The sequence below is a fragment of the Pelobates fuscus genome, chromosome 13 (genome assembly GCF_036172605.1).
Source record: "Pelobates fuscus isolate aPelFus1 chromosome 13, aPelFus1.pri, whole genome shotgun sequence".
Taxonomy (NCBI): Eukaryota; Metazoa; Chordata; class Amphibia; order Anura; family Pelobatidae; genus Pelobates; species Pelobates fuscus.
The window spans coordinates 95,089,529-95,111,779 of record NC_086329.1 but is presented as its reverse complement, the minus strand read 5'-3'; the positions used below and the strand labels follow the sequence as shown (position 1 = coordinate 95,111,779).

At 48.7% G+C, this 22,251-nt stretch overlaps 2 protein-coding genes across 3 annotated transcripts in view; one reads left to right on the top strand and one right to left on the bottom strand.

The window, feature by feature from the left end:
* Nucleotides 1-79: 79 nt before the first annotated feature.
* On the top strand, nt 80-11,597 carry SCNM1 (sodium channel modifier 1). The gene is made up of 8 exons (XM_063440132.1): nt 80-190; nt 7,672-7,742; nt 8,140-8,228; nt 8,672-8,769; nt 9,258-9,358; nt 10,339-10,460; nt 10,582-10,720; nt 10,835-11,597. Exons 1-8 carry the CDS (start codon nt 140-142, stop codon nt 10,938-10,940), a joined length of 777 nt encoding a protein of 258 aa, XP_063296202.1. The 5' UTR covers nt 80-139; the 3' UTR covers nt 10,941-11,597.
* A 3,398-nt stretch (nt 11,598-14,995) lies between these two features.
* Nucleotides 14,996-22,251, bottom strand: part of TMOD4 (tropomodulin 4) — a 50,103-nt gene continuing 42,847 nt past the window's right edge. For both annotated transcript variants that reach the window (XM_063439690.1, XM_063439691.1), the window contains exons 5-10: nt 20,006-20,095; nt 18,694-18,824; nt 17,232-17,339; nt 16,707-16,850; nt 16,193-16,337; nt 14,996-15,552 (exon numbers count right to left, since the gene is read on the bottom strand). In XM_063439690.1, the coding sequence (XP_063295760.1) occupies nt 15,530-15,552; nt 16,193-16,337; nt 16,707-16,850; nt 17,232-17,339; nt 18,694-18,824; nt 20,006-20,095 (641 nt within the window). In that variant the 3' untranslated portion in view covers nt 14,996-15,529. The remainder of the gene's footprint in view (nt 15,553-16,192; nt 16,338-16,706; nt 16,851-17,231; nt 17,340-18,693; nt 18,825-20,005; nt 20,096-22,251) is intronic.

Here is a 22,251-nt window from a genome sequence, read left to right as displayed (position 1 = left end):
GGCCCGCCCCCTCAGCTGTGCGATTCACTTGTCAGAGGCGACAGAGGGGGAGAGGACTACATCTCCCGTGAGTCTCTGCGGCGCGTGACGGTGAACAACGGAAGCCGAGCAGGAAGTGAGGGGCTGTGCGGTGTAGAGAATGTCGTTCAAACGGGAAGGGGACGATGGCAGCCAGCTCAATGTACTAAAGGTGAGAGGGAAGGGGTCTTGGGCAAGCATCATGGGAGTTGGAGTTGCCGGGGCAGCATGGGAGTTGGAGTTGCTGGGACTTCATGTGAAGAAACATTCAGAATAATAAAACCTTCAGATTGTAATAATGTCTGTGTTACAGCACTGCAGCCATTTATTATCTCACTTATTATTATTATTATTATTATTATTACCATCAGTGAGCCCTGTGTCTCTGGAACAACTGGTTATATTTTATTAACAGGGAGACATTGTGTCAGGGGAGGGCGCACTCAGTGTGTCTGTCTGTCTCTCCCAGGGGAGGGCGCACTCAGTGTGTCTGTCTGTCTCTCCCAGGGGAGGGCGCACTCAGTGTGTCTGTCTGTCTCTCCCAGGGGAGGGCGCACTCAGTGTGTCTGTCTGTCTCTCCCAGGGGAGGGCGCACTCAGTGTGTCTGTCTGTCTCTCCAAGGGGAGGGCGCACTCAGTGTGTCTGTCTGTCTCTCCCAGGGGAGGGCGCACTCAGTGTGTCTGTCTGTCTCTCCAAGGGGAGGGCGCACTCAGTGTGTCTGTCTGTCTCTCCCAGGGGAGGGCGCACTCAGTGTGTCTGTCTGTCTCTCCCAGGGGAGGGCGCACTCAGTGTGTCTGTCTGTCTCTCCCAGGGGAGGGCGCACTCAGTGTGTCTGTCTGTCTCTCCCAGGGGAGGGCGCACTCAGTGTGTCTGTCTGTCTCCCCCAGGGGAGGGCGCACTCAGTGTGCCTGTCTGTCTCCCCCAGGGGAGGGCGCACTCAGTGTGCCTGTCTGTCTCCCCCAGGGGAGGGCGCACTCAGTGTGCCTGTCTGTCTCTCCCAGGGGAGGGCGCACTCAGTGTGTCTGTCTGTCTCTCCCAGGGGAGGGCGCACTCAGTGTGTCTGTCTGTCTCTCCCAGGGGAGGGCGCACTCAGTGTGTCTGTCTGTCTCTCCCAGGGGAGGGCGCACTCAGTGTGTCTGTCTGTCTCTCCCAGGGGAGGGCGCACTCAGTGTGTCTTTCTGTCTCTCCCAGGGGAGGGCGCACTCAGTGTGTCTTTCTGTCTCTCCCAGGGGAGGGCGCACTCAGTGTGTCTTTCTGTCTCTCCCAGGGGAGGGCGCACTCAGTGTGTCTTTCTGTCTCTCCCAGGGGAGGGCGCACTCAGTGTGTCTGTCTGTCTCTCCCAGGGGAGGGCGCACTCAGTGTGTCTGTCTGTCTCTCCCAGGGGAGGGCGCACTCAGTGTGTCTGTCTGTCTCTCCCAGGGGAGGGCGCACTCAGTGTGTCTGTCTGTCTCTCCCAGGGGACGGCGCACTCAGTGTGTCTGTCTGTCTCTCCCAGGGGAGGGCGCACTCAGTGTGTCTGTCTGTCTCTCCCAGGGGAGGGCGCACTCAGTGTGTCTGTCTGTCTCTCCCAGGGGAGGGCGCACTCGGTCGTTCTGTCTGTCTCTCCCAGGGGAGGGCGCACTCAGTGTGTCTGTCTGTCTCTCCCAGGGGAGGGCGCACTCAGTGTGTCTGTCTGTCTCTCCCAGGGGAGGGCGCACTCAGTGTGTCTGTCTGTCTCTCCCAGGGGAGGGCGCACTCAGTGTGTCTGTCTGTCTCTCCCAGGGGAGGGCGCACTCAGTGTGTCTGTCTGTCTCTCCCAGGGGAGGGCGCACTCAGTGTGTCTGTCTGTCTCTCCCAGGGGAGGGCGCACTCAGTGTGTCTGTCTGTCTCTCCCAGGGGAGGGCGCACTCAGTGTGTCTGTCTGTCTCTCCCAGGGGAGGGCGCACTCAGTGTGTCTGTCTGTCTCTCCCAGGGGAGGGCGCACTCAGTGTGTCTGTCTGTCTCTCCCAGGGGAGGGCGCACTCAGTGTGTCTGTCTGTCTCTCCCAGGGGAGGGCGCACTCAGTGTGTCTTTCTGTCTCTCCCAGGGGAGGGCGCACTCAGTGTGTCTTTCTGTCTCTCCCAGGGGAGGGCGCACTCAGTGTGTCTTTCTGTCTCTCCCAGGGGAGGGCGCACTCAGTGTGTCTTTCTGTCTCTCCCAGGGGAGGGCGCACTCAGTGTGTCTGTCTGTCTCTCCCAGGGGAGGGCGCACTCAGTGTGTCTGTCTGTCTCTCCCAGGGGAGGGCGCACTCAGTGTGTCTGTCTGTCTCTCCCAGGGGAGGGCGCACTCAGTGTGTCTGTCTGTCTCTCCCAGGGGAGGGCGCACTCAGTGTGTCTGTCTGTCTCTCCCAGGGGAGGGCGCACTCAGTGTGTCTGTCTGTCTCTCCCAGGGGAGGGCGCACTCAGTGTGTCTGTCTGTCTCTCCCAGGGGAGGGCGCACTCAGTGTGTCTGTCTGTCTCTCCCAGGGGAGGGCGCACTCAGTGTTCTGTCTGTCTCTCCCAGGGGAGGGCGCACTCAGTGTGTCTGTCTGTCTCTCCCAGGGGAGGGCGCACTCAGTGTGTCTGTCTGTCTCTCCCAGGGGAGGGCGCACTCAGTGTGTCTGTCTGTCTCTCCCAGGGGAGGGCGCACTCAGTGTGTCTGTCTGTCTCTCCCAGGGGAGGGCGCACTCAGTGTGTCTGTCTGTCTCTCCCAGGGGAGGGCGCACTCAGTGTGTCTGTCTGTCTCTCCCAGGGGAGGGCGCACTCAGTGTGTCTGTCTGTCTCTCCCATTGGAGGGCGCACTCAGTGTGCCTGTCTGTCTCTCCCAGGGGAGGGCGCACTCAGTGTGTCTGTCTGTCTCTCCCAGGGGAGGGCGCACTCAGTGTGTCTGTCTGTCTCTCCCAGGGGAGGGCGCACTCAGTGTGTCTGTCTGTCTCTCCCAGGGGAGGGCGCACTCAGTGTGTCTGTCTGTCTCTCCCAGGGGAGGGCGCACTCAGTGTGTCTGTCTGTCTCTCCCAGGGGAGTGCGCACTCAGTGTGTCTGTCTGTCTCTCCCAGGGGAGGGCGCACTCAGTGTGTCTGTCTGTCTCTCCCAGGGGAGGGCGCACTCAGTGTGTCTGTCTGTCTCTCCCAGGGGAGGGCGCACTCAGTGTGTCTGTCTGTCTCTCCCAGGGGAGGGCGCACTCAGTGTGTCTGTCTGTCTCTCCCAGGGGAGGGCGCACTCAGTGTGTCTGTCTGTCTCTCCCAGGGGAGGGCGCACTCAGTGTGTCTTTCTGTCTCTCCCAGGGGAGGGCGCACTCAGTGTGTCTTTCTGTCTCTCCCAGGGGAGGGCGCACTCAGTGTGTCTTTCTGTCTCTCCCAGGGGAGGGCGCACTCAGTGTGTCTTTCTGTCTCTCCCAGGGGAGGGCGCACTCAGTGTGTCTTTCTGTCTCTCCCAGGGGAGGGCGCACTCAGTGTGTCTGTCTGTCTCTCCCAGGGGAGGGCGCACTCAGTGTGTCTGTCTGTCTCTCCCAGGGGAGGGCGCACTCAGTGTGTCTGTCTGTCTCTCCCAGGGGACGGCGCACTCAGTGTGTCTGTCTGTCTCTCCCAGGGGAGGGCGCACTCAGTGTGTCTGTCTGTCTCTCCCAGGGGAGGGCGCACTCAGTGTGTCTGTCTGTCTCTCCCAGGGGAGGGCGCACTCAGTGTGTCTGTCTGTCTCTCCCAGGGGAGGGCGCACTCAGTGTGTCTGTCTGTCTCTCCCAGGGGAGGGCGCACTCAGTGTGTCTGTCTGTCTCTCCCAGGGGAGGGCGCACTCAGTGTGTCTGTCTGTCTCTCCCAGGGGAGGGCGCACTCAGTGTGTCTGTCTGTCTCTCCCAGGGGAGGGCGCACTCAGTGTGTCTGTCTGTCTCTCCCAGGGGAGGGCGCACTCAGTGTGTCTGTCTGTCTCTCCCAGGGGAGGGCGCACTCAGTCTGTCTCTCCCAGGGGAGGGCGCACTCGGTCTGTCTGTCTGTCTCTCCCAGGGGAGGGCGCACTCGGTCTGTCTGTCTGTCTCTCCCAGGGGAGGGCGCACTCGGTCTGTCTGTCTGTCTCTCCCAGGGGAGGGCGCACTCGGTCTGTCTGTCTCTCCCAGGGGAGGGCGCACTCGGACTGTCTGTCTCTCCCAGGGGAGGGCGCACTCGGACTGTCTGTCTGACTCAGGGGAGGGCGCTCTCAGTCTGTCTCTCCCAGGGGAGGGCGCACTCAGTCTGTCTGACCCAGGGGAGGGCGCACTCAGTCTGTCTGACCCAGGGGAGGGCGCACTCAGTCTGTCTGACCCAGGGGAGGGCGCACTCAGTCTGTCTGACCCAGGGGAGGGCGCACTCAGTCTGTCTGACCCAGGGGAGGGCGCACTCAGTCTGTCTGACCCAGGGGAGGGCGCACTCAGTCTGTCTCTCCCAGGGGAGGGCGCACACGGTCTGTCTGTCTGTCTCTCCCAGGGGAGGGCGCACTCGGTCTGTCTGTCTCTCCCAGGGGAGGGCGCACTCGGACTGTCTGTCTCTCCCAGGGGAGGGCGCACTCGGACTGTCTGTCTGACTCAGGGGAGGGCGCTCTCAGTCTGTCTCTCCCAGGGGAGGGCGCACTCAGTCTGTCTGACCCAGGGGAGGGCGCACTCAGTCTGTCTGACCCAGGGGAGGGCGCACTCAGTCTGTCTGACCCAGGGGAGGGCGCACTCAGTCTGTCTGACCCAGGGGAGGGCGCACTCAGTCTGTCTCTCCCAGGGGAGGGCGCACACGGTCTGTCTGTCTGTCTCTCCCAGGGGAGGGCGCACTCGGTCTGTCTGTCTCTCCCAGGGGAGGGCGCACTCGGACTGTCTGTCTCTCCCAGGGGAGGGCGCACTCGGACTGTCTGTCTGACTCAGGGGAGGGCGCTCTCAGTCTGTCTCTCCCAGGGGAGGGCGCACTCAGTCTGTCTGACCCAGGGGAGGGCGCACTCAGTCTGTCTGACCCAGGGGAGGGCGCACTCAGTCTGTCTGACCCAGGGGAGGGCGCACTCAGTCTGTCTGACCCAGGGGAGGGCGCACTCAGTCTGTCTGACCCAGGGGAGGGCGCACTCAGTCTGTCTGACCCAGGGGAGGGCGCACTCAGTCTGTCTGACCCAGGGGAGGGCGCACTCAGTCTGTCTGACCCAGGGGAGGGCGCACTCAGTCTGTCTGACCCAGGGGAGGGCGCACTCAGTCTGTCTGACCCAGGGGAGGGCGCACTCAGTCTGTCTCTCCCAGGGGAGGGTGCACTCAGTCTGTCTGACTCAGGGGAGGGCGCACTCAGTCTGTCTGTCTCTCCCAGGGGAGGGCGCACTCAGTCTGTCTCTCCCAGGGGAGGGCGCACTCAGTCTGTCTGACTCAGGGGAGGGCGCACTCAGTCTGTCTGACTCAGGGGAGGGCGCACTCAGTCTGTCTGACCCAGGGGAGGGCGCACTCAGTCTGTCTCTCCCAGGGGAGGGCGCACACGGTCTGTCTGTCTGTCTCTCCCAGGGGAGGGCGCACTCGGTCTGTCTGTCTCTCCCAGGGGAGGGCGCACTCGGACTGTCTGTCTCTCCCAGGGGAGGGCGCACTCGGACTGTCTGTCTGACTCAGGGGAGGGCGCTCTCAGTCTGTCTCTCCCAGGGGAGGGCGCACTCAGTCTGTCTGACCCAGGGGAGAGCGCACTCAGTCTGTCTGACCCAGGGGAGGGCGCACTCAGTCTGTCTGACCCAGGGGAGGGCGCACTCAGTCTGTCTGACCCAGGGGAGGGCGCACTCAGTCTGTCTGACCCAGGGGAGGGCGCACTCAGTCTGTCTGACCCAGGGGAGGGCGCACTCAGTCTGTCTGACCCAGGGGAGGGCGCACTCAGTCTGTCTGACCCAGGGGAGGGCGCACTCAGTCTGTCTCTCCCAGGGGAGGGCGCACTCAGTCTGTCTCTCCCAGGGGAGGGCGCACTCAGTCTTTCTCTCCCAGGGGAGGGCGCACTCAGTCTGTCTCTCCCAGGGGAGGGCGCACTCAGTCTGTCTCTCCCAGGGGAGGGCGCACTCAGTCTGTCTCTCCCAGGGGAGGGCGCACTCAGTCTGTCTCTCCCAGGGGAGGGCGCACTCAGTCTGTCTCTCCCAGGGGAGGGCGCACTCAGTCTGTCTCTCCCAGGGGAGGGCGCACTCAGTCTGTCTCTCCCAGGGGAGGGCGCACTCAGTCTGTCTCTCCCAGGGGAGGGCGCACTCAGTCTGTCTCTCCCAGGGGAGGGCGCACTCAGTCTGTCTCTCCCAGGGGAGGGCGCACTCAGTCTGTCTCTCCCAGGGGAGGGCGCACTCAGTCTGTCTCTCCCAGGGGAGGGCGCACTCAGTCTGTCTCTCCCAGGGGAGGGCGCACTCAGTCTGTCTCTCCCAGGGGAGGGCGCACTCAGTCTGTCTCTCCCAGGGGAGGGCGCACTCAGTCTGTCTCTCCCAGGGGAGGGCGCACTCAGTCTGTCTCTCCCAGGGGAGGGCGCACTCAGTCTGTCTCTCCCAGGGGAGGGCGCACTCAGTCTGTCTCTCCCAGGGGAGGGCGCACTTAGTCTGTCTCTCCCAGGGGAGGGCGCACTCGGTCTGTCTGTCTCTCCCAGGGAAGGGCGCACTCGGTCGTTCTGTCTGTCTCTCCCAGGGGAGGGCGCACTCGGTCGTTCTGTCTGTCTCTCCCAGGGGAGGGCGCACTCGGTCGTTCTTTCTGTCTCTCCCAGGGGAGGGCGCACTCGGTCATTCTGTCTGTCTCTCCCAGGGGAGGGCGCACTCGGTCGTTCTGTCTGTCTCTCCCAGGGGAGGGCGCACTCAGTCTGTCTTTCTGTCTCTCCCAGGGGAGGGCGCACTCGGTCGTTCTGTCTGTCTCTCCCAGGGGAGGGCGCACTCGGTCGTTCTGTCTGTCTCTCCCAGGGGAGGGCGCACTCGGTCGTTCTGTCTGTCTCTCCCAAGGGGAGGGCGCACTCGGTCGTTCTGTCTGTCTCTCCCAGGGGAGGGCGCACTCGGTCGTTCTGTCTGTCTCTCCCAGGGGAGGGCGCACTCGGTCGTTCTGTCTGTCTCTCCCAGGGGAGGGCGCACTCGGTCGTTCTGTCTGTCTCTCCCAGGGGAGGGCGCACTCGGTCGTTCTGTCTGTCTCTCCCAGGGGAGGGCGCACTCGGTCGTTCTGTCTGTCTCTCCCAGGGGAGGGCGCACTCGGTCGTTCTGTCTGTCTCTCCCAGGGGAGGGCGCACTCGGTCGTTCTGTCTGTCTCTCCCAAGGGGAGGGCGCACTCGGTCGGTCGTTCTGTCTGTCTCTCCCAGGGGAGGGCGCACTCGGTCGTTCTGTCTGTCTCTCCCAAGGGGAGGGCGCACTCGGTCGTTCTGTCTGTCTCTCCCAAGGGGAGGGCGCACTCGGTCGTTCTGTCTGTCTCTCCCAGGGGAGGGCGCCCCTATTTACAACTAGTTTTCGGAAGTTGTGTAACATGTTCTAAGTACCGCAAAAATACGTATCTTGGCTCATGGTAGACTTCCTTTTAATTTATAGCATTGTTAAGCTACATGTATCTCATCTTGAATAAACTGCACAATAATTTAGTTTTTTATATATATATAACCCTAAATAAAATTTTAGTAGTGTTTTCTGCATTTTGACTTACTACATACAATTAAATGGGTGACTTTCTTCTTTTCATTTCGTATCACAGAAGCGGAGGGTTGCCGATCTTCTAGCCAGCTTTATTCCCGAGGATGAGGCCCTGCTGATTAAAAATGGAAGGTAAAACTCTTCATCCAATCAAATAACATTTAAAGGGGAATCCAATGGGTTAATAAGAGGTCTCCCCTGTCCCCATTCATAAATGGGACTATTTCAAGAGAAATCACGACTTTTATCAGAACGTCCTTCGAGCCGGCAGCTGTGGGCTCTTACTGTGACTGTGCGGCTCTGCATACTTACCTTGTCAGAACTTGAAAAGGTGCGTAGACTGTGCGGCAGCAACACGCTGAGAGCGTTTAATAAAACAAAAACAAAAAAAACATTTTACGCTGGCCTTGATTGAATTTGTAATACTAATTAATAACATTTGGAATTATTTTTAAATGAAAATAACAGTGAATTATTTTATTCGTAGTGATTGAACTATCTCTCCATGTAACAGGATTATCTTTTACAGTTACGCCTGCACCGTGTGTTCTCACCGACCGGTCTTTGACACAATTGATATGCTGTCTGTTCACAGAAATGGGAAGAAACACCTGGCCAGTGAGTATTTCACTACTTTAACCCCTTAAGGACACATGACATGTGTGACATGTCATGATTCCCTTTTATTCCAGAAGTTTGGTCCTTAAGGGGTTAATACTCCCTCTCACAGAATATGGCTTCCTGCAGGGATGCCCCGGCTCGGCGCTCGTGTCGGAGGGATGCCCCGGCTCGGCGCTCGTGTCGGAGGGATGCCCCGGCTCGGCGCTCGTGTCGGAGGGATGCCCCGGCTCGGCGCTCGTGTAGGAGGGATGCCCCGGCTCGGCGCTCGTGTAGGAGGGATGCCCCGGCTCGCCGCTCGTGTAGGAGGGATGCCCCGGCTCGCCGCTCGTGTCGGAGGGATGCCCCGGCTCAGCGCCTACATGGGGCCAGGTCTTTCACAAAACTATCTTCTAATGTGGTGATTTTGCCCTTTTTCTTACTGTGTTCTCCATTAATACAAGGTTTGCAGTGGTTTTATGGAAAGAAGGACAATTTCAAGAACGAGGTCCAGAAGCGGCAGCATGAACGGTTTGTGCGAGCAGAAGAGACCGGGGAACAGGTTTGGCCAATGAGTTTGTCCCACGTCTGTGTAAATTTGGAATGAATGGTCACACCTGCTCCCATATGTAGCTCTGATCTTTCTAGTGTTAGGGGAGATTGGTAACAGTATTCACCATGAGATACAATGTAGACAGTTTCTCCGTTAAAGGGAAACTATAGTGCTTAAGGGGTTAAAAACCCTTGCTGTCATTTACCTGATTCCAGCACCGACGTCCCTCGGCATTGGTTCAGGCTCCACCTCTGCCGCCAGCCAGCCATCTAGACGGCAACTAGAGGTGGAGTTAACCCACAAAGGTAATTATTAAAGAAATGCAGCTTTTGCAAGCTCTTTTCAGGTATACCCCCAGCGAATACACCTAATGTGATACACCTAATATCTGCAGCCTGGGTGATTTGTGTTCTATTACTCTAACTACATAGAGTTTGTGTTACTTTACAGGGTACACATGACTTTTTCACCTGGATCTTAATCTTATATGTTTGCAGATGCCCATTGGTCCGGCCCCTTTGCTGACGCAGACAAGGAAAATTACCCAGCATGCTTTGCTAAAAGCTACTCCCTACAATAGTTGCTGTTCTCGTAACAGGTAACCAACTACGTCCTTCTAGGGCGGCAGCTCCTGTATTGATTGTTTTGAAAAAACAAAACTGGCATCTGCCTAATTTGACTGTTAAAGTTCTAGCTTTTACTGGGTTCAGTTCTCATTTGATGCAGTTTAGCCGCCCACCAATACTCTGTGTATTTACAAACGGAGCAAAACCAGATACATTTCCTATTTGTTTATCTAAATCACCCGCCTCCTAAATCTACCCATTTCCCCACTAACAAATGGCTTACAGCTATTAGCTACCCTAATAAAATTCCATGGAGTAAATGCTATCTGTGCCATATCTGTGCCTTACTCTCCATCACCCTGATTGAGGCATGGAGCTCAACACATGCAGAGTGTGAGTGCAGTCAGCATGAAACACCGGACTCCATGCTTGCTGCTTGACCAAAGCCATTTACCCCTTCTCCTTGACGATTGTGCTGCACAGTGTAGCTTTTCCTGTACAGTTTGGCATCCTAAGCACTGCACATAATTACTTCCTTTGAATTCTAATTGTACTATTACTGTAATTCAGTGGAGAGGCGTTTCTTTATTTATATTATTTTTATTTAGAGCTGAATCCAATTGAATGGATTTGCATTCACCCATATGGTAACCTGCCAGCAGTATGGCGTTAGTGAGTTGTCCTTTGTTGTGAGAGTGTAATAGATTACATGCTGTCATCCTACTGCAGCCGAGACTGAGCTTTCACCTGTACAATGCAGCGGGTGCTAACGGAACACTGAAAGAATTCAATGATTTCAGAATTAACAAATTGATTGTGCTGTTAACTCCATTCACATTGAAGACATTATTAGAATTGTTTCTCTGTTAAAAGCGTGTTTATAATATTTAGTTTCCCCCCCGACTCCCTTAAAATGCTGTAGCTATGGATTGAAAGTATGTTAAATTGCCTTTTCTGTAGGTCAAACATTTTACGGTTTCTCTTCTCATTTCCTGCTATTACTGTGTCTCAGGACAGCTGACGCAAGCAGAAAGATCAGTCCGTTCGGTGCTAGCCCTGCTCCTGACACTGTGCCGAACCTCCCGCAGAGAACAACAGAAACCTCCCAGCCTGGACAGTGCGACAGATCCCTAGGTGAGTGTTGGGTGAGCCTGGGGGGATCAACGGAGAATGTGATTTGTAATCGAGGATTCAGAGGGTTTATTTAACTTACAATTAACGGTTATTCCCCATCTCACACACCTACTTTGTACAGATGTTGAGAAGCAGACGACAGAGTGTCCCAAGCCCAGCACCGGCCACAAAAAGAGAGGAGCAAAGCGTTCAGAGAGTGAGGCCGACAGTACTGACCCTGAGAGGACGAGAGCCATTCAGCATTACCTTCTACTAAAGAGGTGAGCGCTACCTGCTGAGAGAGAGAGAGAGAGAGAGAGAGAGTGTGTGTGTGTGTCCCCTTCCTTTTACCTCTCTCCATATAGTGTCTTTACAGTCTCTTCTCTCGCTTTCAGCTCCGGGTGGATTCCAAACAGATCAGGAAAATGGGTAAAAGATCCGGATGTGGAATTTGATTCAGATGAAGAAGAACCCCCAGTGCTCCCCCACCCTGACACATGAACCCCTGGGAAAAAAAGCACAGTTCTGGATCAGCGACTGTCCAATGAATGACAATGTCCGGATTGGGAAGGATACCCAACTTTAATTTGGTTATTCTACAAGTTAAGAATCCTGAAAACAGAGCAGACATTTCTATAATAATCCAAAATGTTTTTAGCATCCTATGGGTGCGTGAGGAGTCCTGGGCATTTAATAGCCAGATCCTGTGTCCGTGAGGCAGGTTCCCTGGACTGGATCACCAGACCAATATATTTCTTATCACCTAGACGCAGCAGGACTTGTGCCATGCTTTATTTGTGATAGTCACTGGGTGTCAGGATCTTAAAGAATAACATGTAGAAAGATCTACAACCGTCACTTTCTGTGTGTGTTGACTGGGATTTCTGAGAGTCATAGTTAAGTAACAGCTTGACGTGTGTGTTTGATTGATCCTGGTTCTTGTTAATCCATTCTACCTGGTTAACTGCAGTGCAGCAATTGCCTGATAGAGGGCGCTACAGGACAAACGCTGCTCAGTATTTAAATCCTATCAGTCCAGGAACACTGCATATAACTGACAAGATCTCTATCGATATATTAAAGGTGGGGGTTTACTCTGAAATATTGCATTTTTGAGGTTAACATAAAATAAAACCAAACCGATTTTCACATAATAAAGATGTCATATGAGTTTTTCTTCCCAAGCTGCATCTCCCCACACCGTCATGGCTGACTGTGTAACTTCAATCATTGCAAATAGCTTTAGAATGGTTGCAAAATTCAGGAGATAAAGGTTTAGCCAGAACAGGTACCATGCAATCTAGTTCAAAGATTTCTAATAAGTATTCTAGATGTAGATTTATTATATATATATATATATATTAAATCTGTGTTTTAATTGTAAAATCAAGACTGAAACGTTAGTTTTAACCTCCATTGATTAATGTAAACTTGTAGGTTTAACCCCTTAAGGACACGACATGTGTGACATGTCATGATTCCCTTTTATTCCAGAAGTTTGGTCCTTAAGGGGTTAATAAATGTGTACATTTGTGTGGGGGGTTTTCTAACAGTTTAGCTCACTATGTTTGCTGCTTGCAGGGTCCTATGGCGTCCTGCAGAGAGCTTTTCGGCCTGGGGGTAAATATGGCAGAGAAAGCCCTAAGGGGAGAAACGCGTTGTGGTATTTTGGCCACTTTCAAATTGTGAGTCAGCTATTTTACTCTTTTTTATTTATTTTTACCTGGCACAAAGAGTTTTTATAATTCCAGTGAGAATTTACTCCAAAGAATCCTTTGGTGGGGATTATACCACTCAAGCTTTATCCATTGAGCAGTCTGCCTGCTCAATAAAATGTGAGTAACCACTTGGTATTTTATTACTTCACCTCTGGCTTTTATACAATAAGCACTATTATTGTTTCTTTTTACATTTCATATGGTCCTTTTACCAACAAGATATCCATCTACTACAAAACTTCACGTATCCCATAAGTGGGGATTGTACCACTGTATGCCATCCACACTAGAGCTAGTCTTATAGCTCTGGGAAATGTGAGTAGGACTATATACACCTCTTAAAATAGTACTTAGTACCTGTTGGGATATACTGCACCATTATTTGCTGTCTTTTTATTTTTTCATACGGATTTCATGAATATCCCATGCCAATACCTTACTGAGGAATACTTCCCCTGACAAGATTGGGATTGACTTTTTATACAAGGTTTTATTTGGACTTTTTGCTGCATTTATCAGGCATAGACTCTTTTTGGACTATTATTAATACTTTCATCCTTTGTTTCGAGGCGCACCCTTTTTCTGTTTTGTGTTATTTTGTATTTTATTTACTGTTAGGGGATTAGAGGGGGGGACTCCCCTTTTTCCTTGAGGTGTGCAGCCGTGTACTGTGTATAATATCTTTCTGTGGCAGCCTAGCGCTGAATCTGTTTTCTCATACACTCTTTTGTTTAAAATTCTTTATTTTTGTAGTGCATATTAAGAATAACATACAAGCGTGAGATACCCCGACGGCAATCCTCAAGCGAATTAGTTACATTTAGAACAATGGGGTAAACCAATTTGCATGCACAATTTTATAATTTTAGTCAAGACTGTTAAAGCGAGAGTGTTATAAGCTAAGTAGTGATGTCTCAGTAGTTAGACAAAAATATAGCCCTTTTCTCTTTTTTGTTGTGAGACAGATGGGTGGACAGGGTAGTGTCCTGAGTTTTATCAGAGCATGAGAGAATATTTGCTTTGCTCACAGATAGGTGTTACCCAGTGGTCGCAGTGTGAGTATCGGTCAGGCCCAGGCAGCACCCTACGGAACTGAGCTAACCGTCCTAATCCCTGTGTCTGACTGTACATGGAGATGCATACCATATAGTTTTAAATGTGTAACACAAGCTCATACACTCTTTTGGACTTACTTTTTGGACTTTTGATTATTATTCATTATCCATATTTCAAACTCTTTTTGTTTTTTTAATCTTGTATGTATTTTCTCTTATATAGTGTCTTGTATAGTTTATAATCAGGTTATTTTTTTTTTCCACCTGTTGCGCCGCCTTCCCCTTCACCTCTTTTTGTTAAGGGACGTGGTGGAAGGCAAAGGTTTCTTTTACATTCCAAGATACCCTAATATATCCAAATGGTCCTGTTTAAATAAAAAGATTGAAATATATAAATGTTGGCAAAATAGCTTGCTGATAATCCAGTGGCGAGAGCAACTCGAAATCACTGCAAGTGGATCGCGGACACAATGCGATTTATAATAATCAATCTACTGATTAAAACTTGTCCTTTTTGGGTGCTACACAATATAGCACAGCACACCAAGGGTTAAAAAAAATCCACAAATCTGAAATCATGAAAAGTCTTCCTGCAGATGTAGACTGCTGCAGTTTTTTTTGTTTTTTTTTTTCTCTTTAGCTGTACCTGTTTACTATGTATAAATAAAGAGTATGCAGCATGGCATGCAAAGGGTTAAAAACAAACACATTTTCAAAAACATCACTGAAATCATCGGCAATTCACCGCACTGATTTGAAATCATCGGCAATTCACCGCACTGATTTGAAATCATGAAAGCTGAATTGACTGCTGCTGGTTTTTTTTCCCCTCAAATCAGTGCGGTGAATTGCCCAATGATTTCAGTGCTGTTTTTGAAAATTGGAGTTTTGTTTAAATAAAGAGTATGCAGCATGGCATGCAAAGGGTTAAAAACAAACGAATTTTCAAAAACATCACTGAAATCATCGGCAATTCACCGCACTGATTTGAAATCATCGGCAATTCACCGCACTGATTTGAAATCATGAAAGCTGAATTGACTGCTGCTGATTTTCTTTTTTTTCCCCTCAAATCAGTGCGGTGAATTGCCCAATGATTTCAGTGCTGTTTTTGAAAATTGCAGTTTTGTTTAACCCTTTAAGTGCCATGCTGAACAATGGCTATTCTTTCTTCATACATTAAAAAAAAAAAAAAAAACTGCAGTCAAAATTCAGCTAGTTTCAAGAGTTTTCACGATTTTTATCAGTGCGGTGAATTGCGGTGAATTTCAGTAAAGTTTTTTTTTTTTTTTTTTTACACCCTCGAGTGTCGCGCTGGATAATCTTTACTCATGCATTTTACATAAGGGTAACGCTATGTTAAATAACCTTGATCTAGCAACCATATGTAGATATTTTATTAACATTCATTTCCTCAATCAGTTTATACATTTTAAAAAGGGAACCGGCTAAACCAGTAAAATGAATCGGTGATCTGCAGATTATTTTATTATTTCCGATCAGTATGGTGAATGGCCGGTGGTTCCGCTGGTGGTTTTAACGTGTATGATATTTATGACCCTTTGAATGCCTGGCTGGATTAATATCCTTGACAATTCACATAATTAAAATAGTATTAATTGTGCTTAGAGTTTGGTAACGTTCTAGTTTTCATAGGTTTAGAAAAACAACAACATTTCTCTTTGACTACCAAAGCTTTAATAATTGCTTAACTGTATACAAAGAAACCAGTATTTCAATCCATAGTTTGGTTGTGTAAAGAAATGAATAATCTCAAAAGCCATAACAGATTAATATCAGTTTATTTACATATTTTATATCATTTCCCTGCAATATCTTCCTTGTGTATAACGAGACTGCAGCCTGCCAGGAGAAAGTCTCTTTGTCATTTTCTGAGATCCACGTAGTGTCAGCGATAAAAGAGAAGCCCTATTACATTAAGTTAAATTTATAAAAGGATATGGGACGGTTCATTGAACTTGCCCCATAGCAGTTTGTGGTTTTTACTACATCCCCCATAATTCTACGCTAGGCTGTGGCACAGTATTATGGGGGTTGTAGTCCAGGAGCAGACACTGGGAAATGTAAGACATTGCTGTGGTATGGGTTACAAGGTAGCCAGAGGCCGAGGAGAGGATACACTGGGAGATAGGATAGACAGAGGATTCCAGAAGGGAATGGGTAAGAGGGAACACAGCCAGGTGTGATCCTCAGTCACAAAATGGCAGGAGCCTATTAGGGCCAGAGGAGAGTCATTTGTAGAAGACCAGTGATCTCAGACAGGGACAGGAGCTCAGGACACAGAACATGGGAACTGTTACACTTTCTTCTGTTTACGACCTGTCAAGAAAGAGAGTCACGCAGATTAACCAAGCAGCTATAGGCACCTCACTTTGTCTTTAATTCTGTTTGGGACTCTGCATACAACACACAGGGTGGAGCTCCTATCTCCCCTCCCAAGCAAAAGGTCACCTAGCTTCACTAGCAACACCTCTACAAGATGGTTTCAGTCTTGAGCAGTAGCCCGACCATACCAGAGGACCACATACCCAACCCTTACTAGGTTAAAGTACATCCAAGTGGAGTCATGGGAGGCCTAACGGCTCCCCCTTAGTGCCTAACTCACTATGACAATCTAGGTCTGACAAAAAGGCACATTGACAGATTCTTACGCAGAAATCCCCACTAGACTCCAGGCTCCTTGATAACATGAAGGGTTATTTGGCAATGGCTTTGAGTCCCCACTTATACAACCATGAGGCTGCCTACAGATTCCCTTTTATTTTCCTTTATCCTTGGTCTCTGAGTATGTTAAGTCTCCATACAGTTCATTCGTTTTTATGCATTTGGCATGTTGCACTCAGTTGTATGCCTTTCAGTTTATCCATGTTATACTATCCTATTGCATGTTTCTGTACGTGCTTTGACACATGCTATTTGTTACAATTCACAGCATTTACAGAGATAAAAAGACACTTACACATTTCTAGGTTCCTGGTGATGGCTGTGGATGCCCGAGCTCTTGGTCCCTGTCGTGTGAACTGGTACCCAAATCGTATGATTGAGGGGCAGTTCTCCACCATTGAGGCCATCTCCATTTCTACTGTGTCTCCCAGGTTCTGATGCTGTAAAAATAGAGATCAGAAAGACTGTTACCCTGGAGAACTCTGGACACGTATAAAGGATGCAAAAGAAACTGCGTGATAAATAGAGATGTGGGGCCGGGTAAAACAATGAGTGACTGCAGTGTGAAAAAAGTAAAAAGATGCACTATAGTCGTTATAAGCAAACCTTTTTTTTATTTATTTTTCCATTCAAAATAAAATCCACAAACTCCAGATAGAAAAGTTAAAAAAATATATTAAAAGGCCCACGTGTTTCATGCTGCAGTGCACTTACTCCTTATCAAACCATAATCTCCATGATGGGACGGAGGGAGAGCAGACAGACAGTATATACGGAGTGTACAGGTGGGGACACGGTTGATGCGTTACCTGGTTGTCTACTCGGAGTTCGGTGAGTGTGGAGTTACTTTTCATGGCTTTGATTACAGCCAACATCCCAGCGCTGGAGATAAAGTTAGACTCAATATTCAGACTCTGTAATGTTTTGTTCTCCTTCAGCATCTCGGCCACGGCCTGAAGATACAAAGTCAAACAATCTCTAGATTACAACTCACAATATGTCACACCACACACAGTGTCAGTCACCTTCTGTCTCCCACCCCTCTGATCCATCATGCTGGGAATTCCCATGGGCATATGGCCCTCAACTGTATTTGTTTGTCAAATGTTGTATTATTTGCGATGTATTTTACCAATTACATCCATGTAAAGCGCTGCGGGTGTGTTGGCGCTTTATAAATAAGTAATAATAATGTGGAACCTGGCATTCTGTGAGCCATACTCCGACCCAACGGACACCTGGGTGCTGTGTGCAATGGAACCGAAGCTGGAATTTAGGCATCGGATACTCTCCCTTCCACTGGCAGATACACATAGAACAGTAAAAATACTTACAAAGGCCACTGGGTCGTTGCTGCGAGTGGCAACTAAACTGAGCTTCTTGACGTGGCTGTTAGATTTCATACCTTCACAGAGTTCTTTCAGTGTAGGAATGGGAATGTCCTGTAAAGAAGTAATAGAACAAAATGGAATATGGAATACACATTGTATAACATTCAGAAGAGATGCAATATGTGCTGTATAACATGAGCACAAGGTGAGATACTCTATAGGGAGATAGGAGCTCCACACTGCACTGTATGGAATGACCTGTAATAGATACAGTGTGTATTACATCTCCACATATTATATATATATATCGTACTTACAGTCCCTCTGATATACACTGTATCTATTATAATATACACTGTATAGAATGATCTGTAATAGATACAGTGTATATCAGAGATACGATAAGTAAGATATATAATATGTGGGGATGTAATACACACACTGTATGGAATGATCTGTAATAGATACAGTGTATATCAGAGATACGGTAAGTAAGATATATAATATGTGGGGATGTAATACACACACTGTATGGAATGATCTGTAATAGATACAGTGTGTATTACATCTCCACATATTATATATATATCGTACTTACAGTATCTCTGATATACACTGTATCTATTATAATATACACTGTATGGAATGATCTGTAATAGATACAGTGTGTATTACATCTCCACATATTATATATATATCGTACTTACAGTATCTCTGATATACACTGTATCTATTATAATATACACTGTATGGAATGATCTGTAATAGATACAGTGTATATCAGAGATACGGTAAGTAAGATATATAATATGTGGGGATGTAATACACACATTGTATGGAATGATCTGTAATAGATACAGTGTATATCAGAGATACGGTAAGTAAGATATATAATATGTGGGGATGTAATACACACACTGTATGGAATGATCTGTAATAGATACAGTGTATATCAGAGATACGGTAAGTAAGATATGTAATATGTGAAGGTGTAATATACACTGTATGGAATGATCTGTAATAGATACAGTGTATATCAGAGACACGGTAAGTAAGATATATAATATGTGAAGGTGTAATACACACACTGTATGGAATGATCTGTAATAGATACAGTGTATATCAGAGATACGGTAAGTAAGATATATAATATGTGAAGGTGTAATACACACACTGTATGGAATGATCTGTAATAGATACAGTGTATATCAGAGATACGGTAAGTAAGATATGTAATAAGTGGGGATGTAATACACACACTGTATGGAATGATCTGTAATAGATACAGTGTATATCAGAGATACGGTAAGTAAGATATGTAATATGTGAAGGTGTAATACACACACTGTATGGAATAGATACAGAGTATATCACAGGTGTGAGATATATACACTGTATAGGCTATATGTATAAAATGAAAGCTACACACGGTATAAAACTAGGAGATATTTAATACTGCGATCACCTTGATATTATTCAGATTGACTTCCTCCAAGTCGGCAGCATTACTCTTGATTTTCTGCAGAGTTTCCTCCACATTGGTTGGGTTGGGGGGTTCGTCTGGCACTGGTTTATATGAGTCTGGCTTGACCACACCTACAGGAAAGGATTTATAAAGAGAGAAATGGTATAACGGCCATATGTAATACCAAGCTATATCATACATATTCAGATTCCGGTATGGCAGTGATAGCTGGCTAAGGATCATGGGAAACATAGGAAACAACATATGTTTAGCCGAAGGTTAGAGAACAGAGGACTGGGCGATCTAACAGACAGGGCATGTCTATTAATGACAAATATTCAGAGGGAGCCACAGCAGGGCATCCCTTGCCTACCCATATCCCATGCTCCTGGTCTACCATGACATTCTCATTCATGTGACCAATGTCATTCAAATACATCAATAATGCATTCATTTATGGGGTAATGGGAGACCAGACTAGTGTGTGAGTGACTCTGAATCGTACTGTATGGCTTGATGACTCTGTTTAAAAACTAAAGCTAAAGATATTAAATACATTACAAACTAAAAACCCTTTCCCATGAGAGACGGAGATACCGTGGCCTGCATTTCACTTGGGCGAAAAAATAAATCAAACATTTAACAATGAAATTCCTAGCAGCTGATGGATTCTATCACACCCATTAACAGATATTTACCTCCTTGCCATAAAAACAATCCACACTGTCAGAGGAAGTTGCCTTCTTCAATGTCTGCTCCTGTAGTCCCTTTAATGCAAACATTGCTTTTTCTTCGAGAAGGCAGTGTTTTCATTGCTGCCTAGAGCTACCGCTAGTGGCTGTATCTTAGACAGCCACTAGAGGCGCTTTCTGGTTAAGATCGTGCAATCCCACAGGACCGAAATTCGGCATCTCCATGTTATACAAGACGCTGAACGCTCCCAATAACGATGCATTAAAAAACAGGACTTTCAGAGCTATAACATGTATAGTATCCAGTTTGTTGATTCAATGAAGAAACCTAGTTGCCACTTAACTCCATTATAATTATTTTCCATATTTTTTTGGATTACTTTAATTTGGTTTTTTTGGTCTCTTTTGGATCAGCAGCAGATGGTTTAAAGATCACACCATGAGTTCACACATTCCTGATGTGGCTGTAACGTGGCTCAGTGGCACTTACAAAGAAAATCCCATCATACCTAGCAGGTAATGAAAAGCTGTTCTAAATCATACATGGAGAACACACCGTTTATAAGTGACGTACACTCCGTTGAGTGCACACTCAGCCCCTCACACTCTGTTGCACTTACTGTTGATGCCCTCTTTGTTTGAGATGATTCCAGTTGTGATTGCATCGTAGTACTGCTTGTTACTCATCAATGTGTACATTCCCAAGATGGCTGAAAGATGAAAGAGAAATACGTCATAAATACATTCTGAACTTGTGTGAATCCCTAGGGGTCAGGGAGCTGTACGTTGTCTAGCTGGCCTCCTGCTCACAATCATGAGCTGTTTATAACTTCAGGCATCATCACCAGTCCTGCTATACAGCCGTATCGGAAGCTGGCATAACATGGGCTACAGCGTGTATCTTGTGACTTAACTGTAAGGGTTGTTTAGATTAGGGAGGTATTTAAGGTTATGAGGAATAAGGGGGACTGATGGTCAGGGGGTGTTAGCCTTTAACCCCTTAAGGACCAAACTTCTGGAATAAAATGGAATCATGATATGTCACACATGTCATGTGTCCTTAAGGGGTTAATTTACTGTGGACTGTAAAGCTTATATAAATAAACGTTAACCGCATTTTAAAGGCATGCACAACCTTTACTGTTCGTCCCCAACACTATGGTCCCATAAAACCCATGCCTAACCGTACCTTAGCATCCCTCTACCTAAAATCTGCCCTCATGCCTAAGCTTACTCTAACCAAAATAAACCTACCTCAACATCCCCTAACCTCCCTTCTTTACACATAGTAACTGAGACAGCACCCACATTAGCGCGGAGCATGGGGTTACCAGTGCGGTACAGGGTGTGACAGCTTCTACGGAGCCATAAAGATGTCTTTCTGAATATCACACAGAGGGGGCAAATAGGTCAGGACAATGGAGTGCAAGTTAATCTACATAACTGTATACTGTTTAATAAACAAAGTAAAAATAAGAAAAAAAATAAGGAATGTTGTGATCAGTTGTTCTACGCCTTGATCAGTGTGCATTACTGGTTGATCACAAGCAACATTTCTAACAGAGCCCCTACACACGGTATGGTTTGGGAAGGCAAACGATACCGAGAGAGGTGCCATGTCTGGTCACTATACAGTACAGGATGAAGAGAGAGGTGCTAGGCCCGGTCACTATACAGTACAGGATAAAGAGAGGTGCTAGGCCCGGTCACTATACAGTACAGGATGAAGAGAGAGGTGCTAGGCCCGGTCACTATACAGTACAGGATAAAGAGAGGTGCTAGGCCACGTCACTATACAGTACAGGATGAAGAGAGAGGTGCTAGGCCCGGTCACTATACAGTACAGAATGAAGAGAGAGGTGCTAGGCCCGGTCACTATACAGTACAGGATGAAGAGAGAGGTGCTAGGCCCGGTCACTATACAGTACAGAATGAAGAGAGAGGTGCTAGGCCCGGTCACTATACAGTACAGGATAAAGAGAGGTGCTAGGCCACGTTACTATACAGTACAGGATGAAGAGAGAGGTGCTAGGCCCGGTCACTATACAGTACAGGATAAAGAGAGAGGTGCTAGGCCCGGTCACTATACAGTACAGGATAAAGAGAGAGGTGCTAGGCCCGGTCACTATACAGTACAGGATAAAGAGAGGTGCTAGGCCCGGTCACTATACAGTACAGGATAAAGAGAGAGGTGCTAGGCCCGGTCACTATACAGTACAGAATGAAGAGAGAGGTGCTAGGCCCGGTCACTATACAGTACAGGATGAAGAGAGAGGTGCTAGGCCACGTTACTATACAGTACAGGATGAAGAGAGAGGTGCTAGGCCCGGTCACTATACAGTACAGGATAAAGAGAGAGGTGCTAGGCCCGGTCACTATACAGTACAGGATGAAGAGAGAGGTGCTAGGGCCGGTCACTATACAGTACAGGATAAAGAGAGGTGCTAGGCCCGGTCACTATACAGTACAGAATGAAGAGAGGTGCTAGGCCAGGTTACTATACAGTACAGGATGAAGAGAGAGGTGCTAGGCCCGGTCCCTGCTAGCCTGTCCCCGCTAGGCCCGGTCACTACAGTGCAGGATAAAGAGAGAGGTGCTAGGCCCGGTCACTATACAGTACAGGATAAAGAGAGGTGCTAGGCCCGGTCACTATACAGTACAGGATGAAGAGAGGGGTGCTAGGCCCGGTCACTATACAGTACAGGATAAAGAGAGAGGTGCTAGGCCGGTCACTATACAGTACAGGATAAAGAGAGGTGCTAGGCCCGGTCACTATACAGTACAGGATGAAGAGAGGGGTGCTAGGCCCGGTCACTATACAGTACAGGATAAAGAGAGGTGGCTAGGCCACGTCACTATACAGTAC

What these genes read in the sequence shown, in the direction of transcription:
- SCNM1 (XM_063440132.1), top strand. Translation starts at nt 140, where the DNA reads ATGTCGTTCAAACGGGAAGGGGACGATGGCAGCCAGCTCAATGTACTA. An exon ending in GCCAGCTCAATGTACTAAAG is followed by an intron (nt 191 to 7,671) that starts GTGAGAGGGAAG and finishes TTCGTATCACAG; the next exon opens with AAGCGGAGGGTTGCCGATCT. An exon ending in CATTACCTTCTACTAAAGAG is followed by an intron (nt 10,721 to 10,834) that starts GTGAGCGCTACC and finishes TCTCGCTTTCAG; the next exon opens with CTCCGGGTGGATTCCAAACA.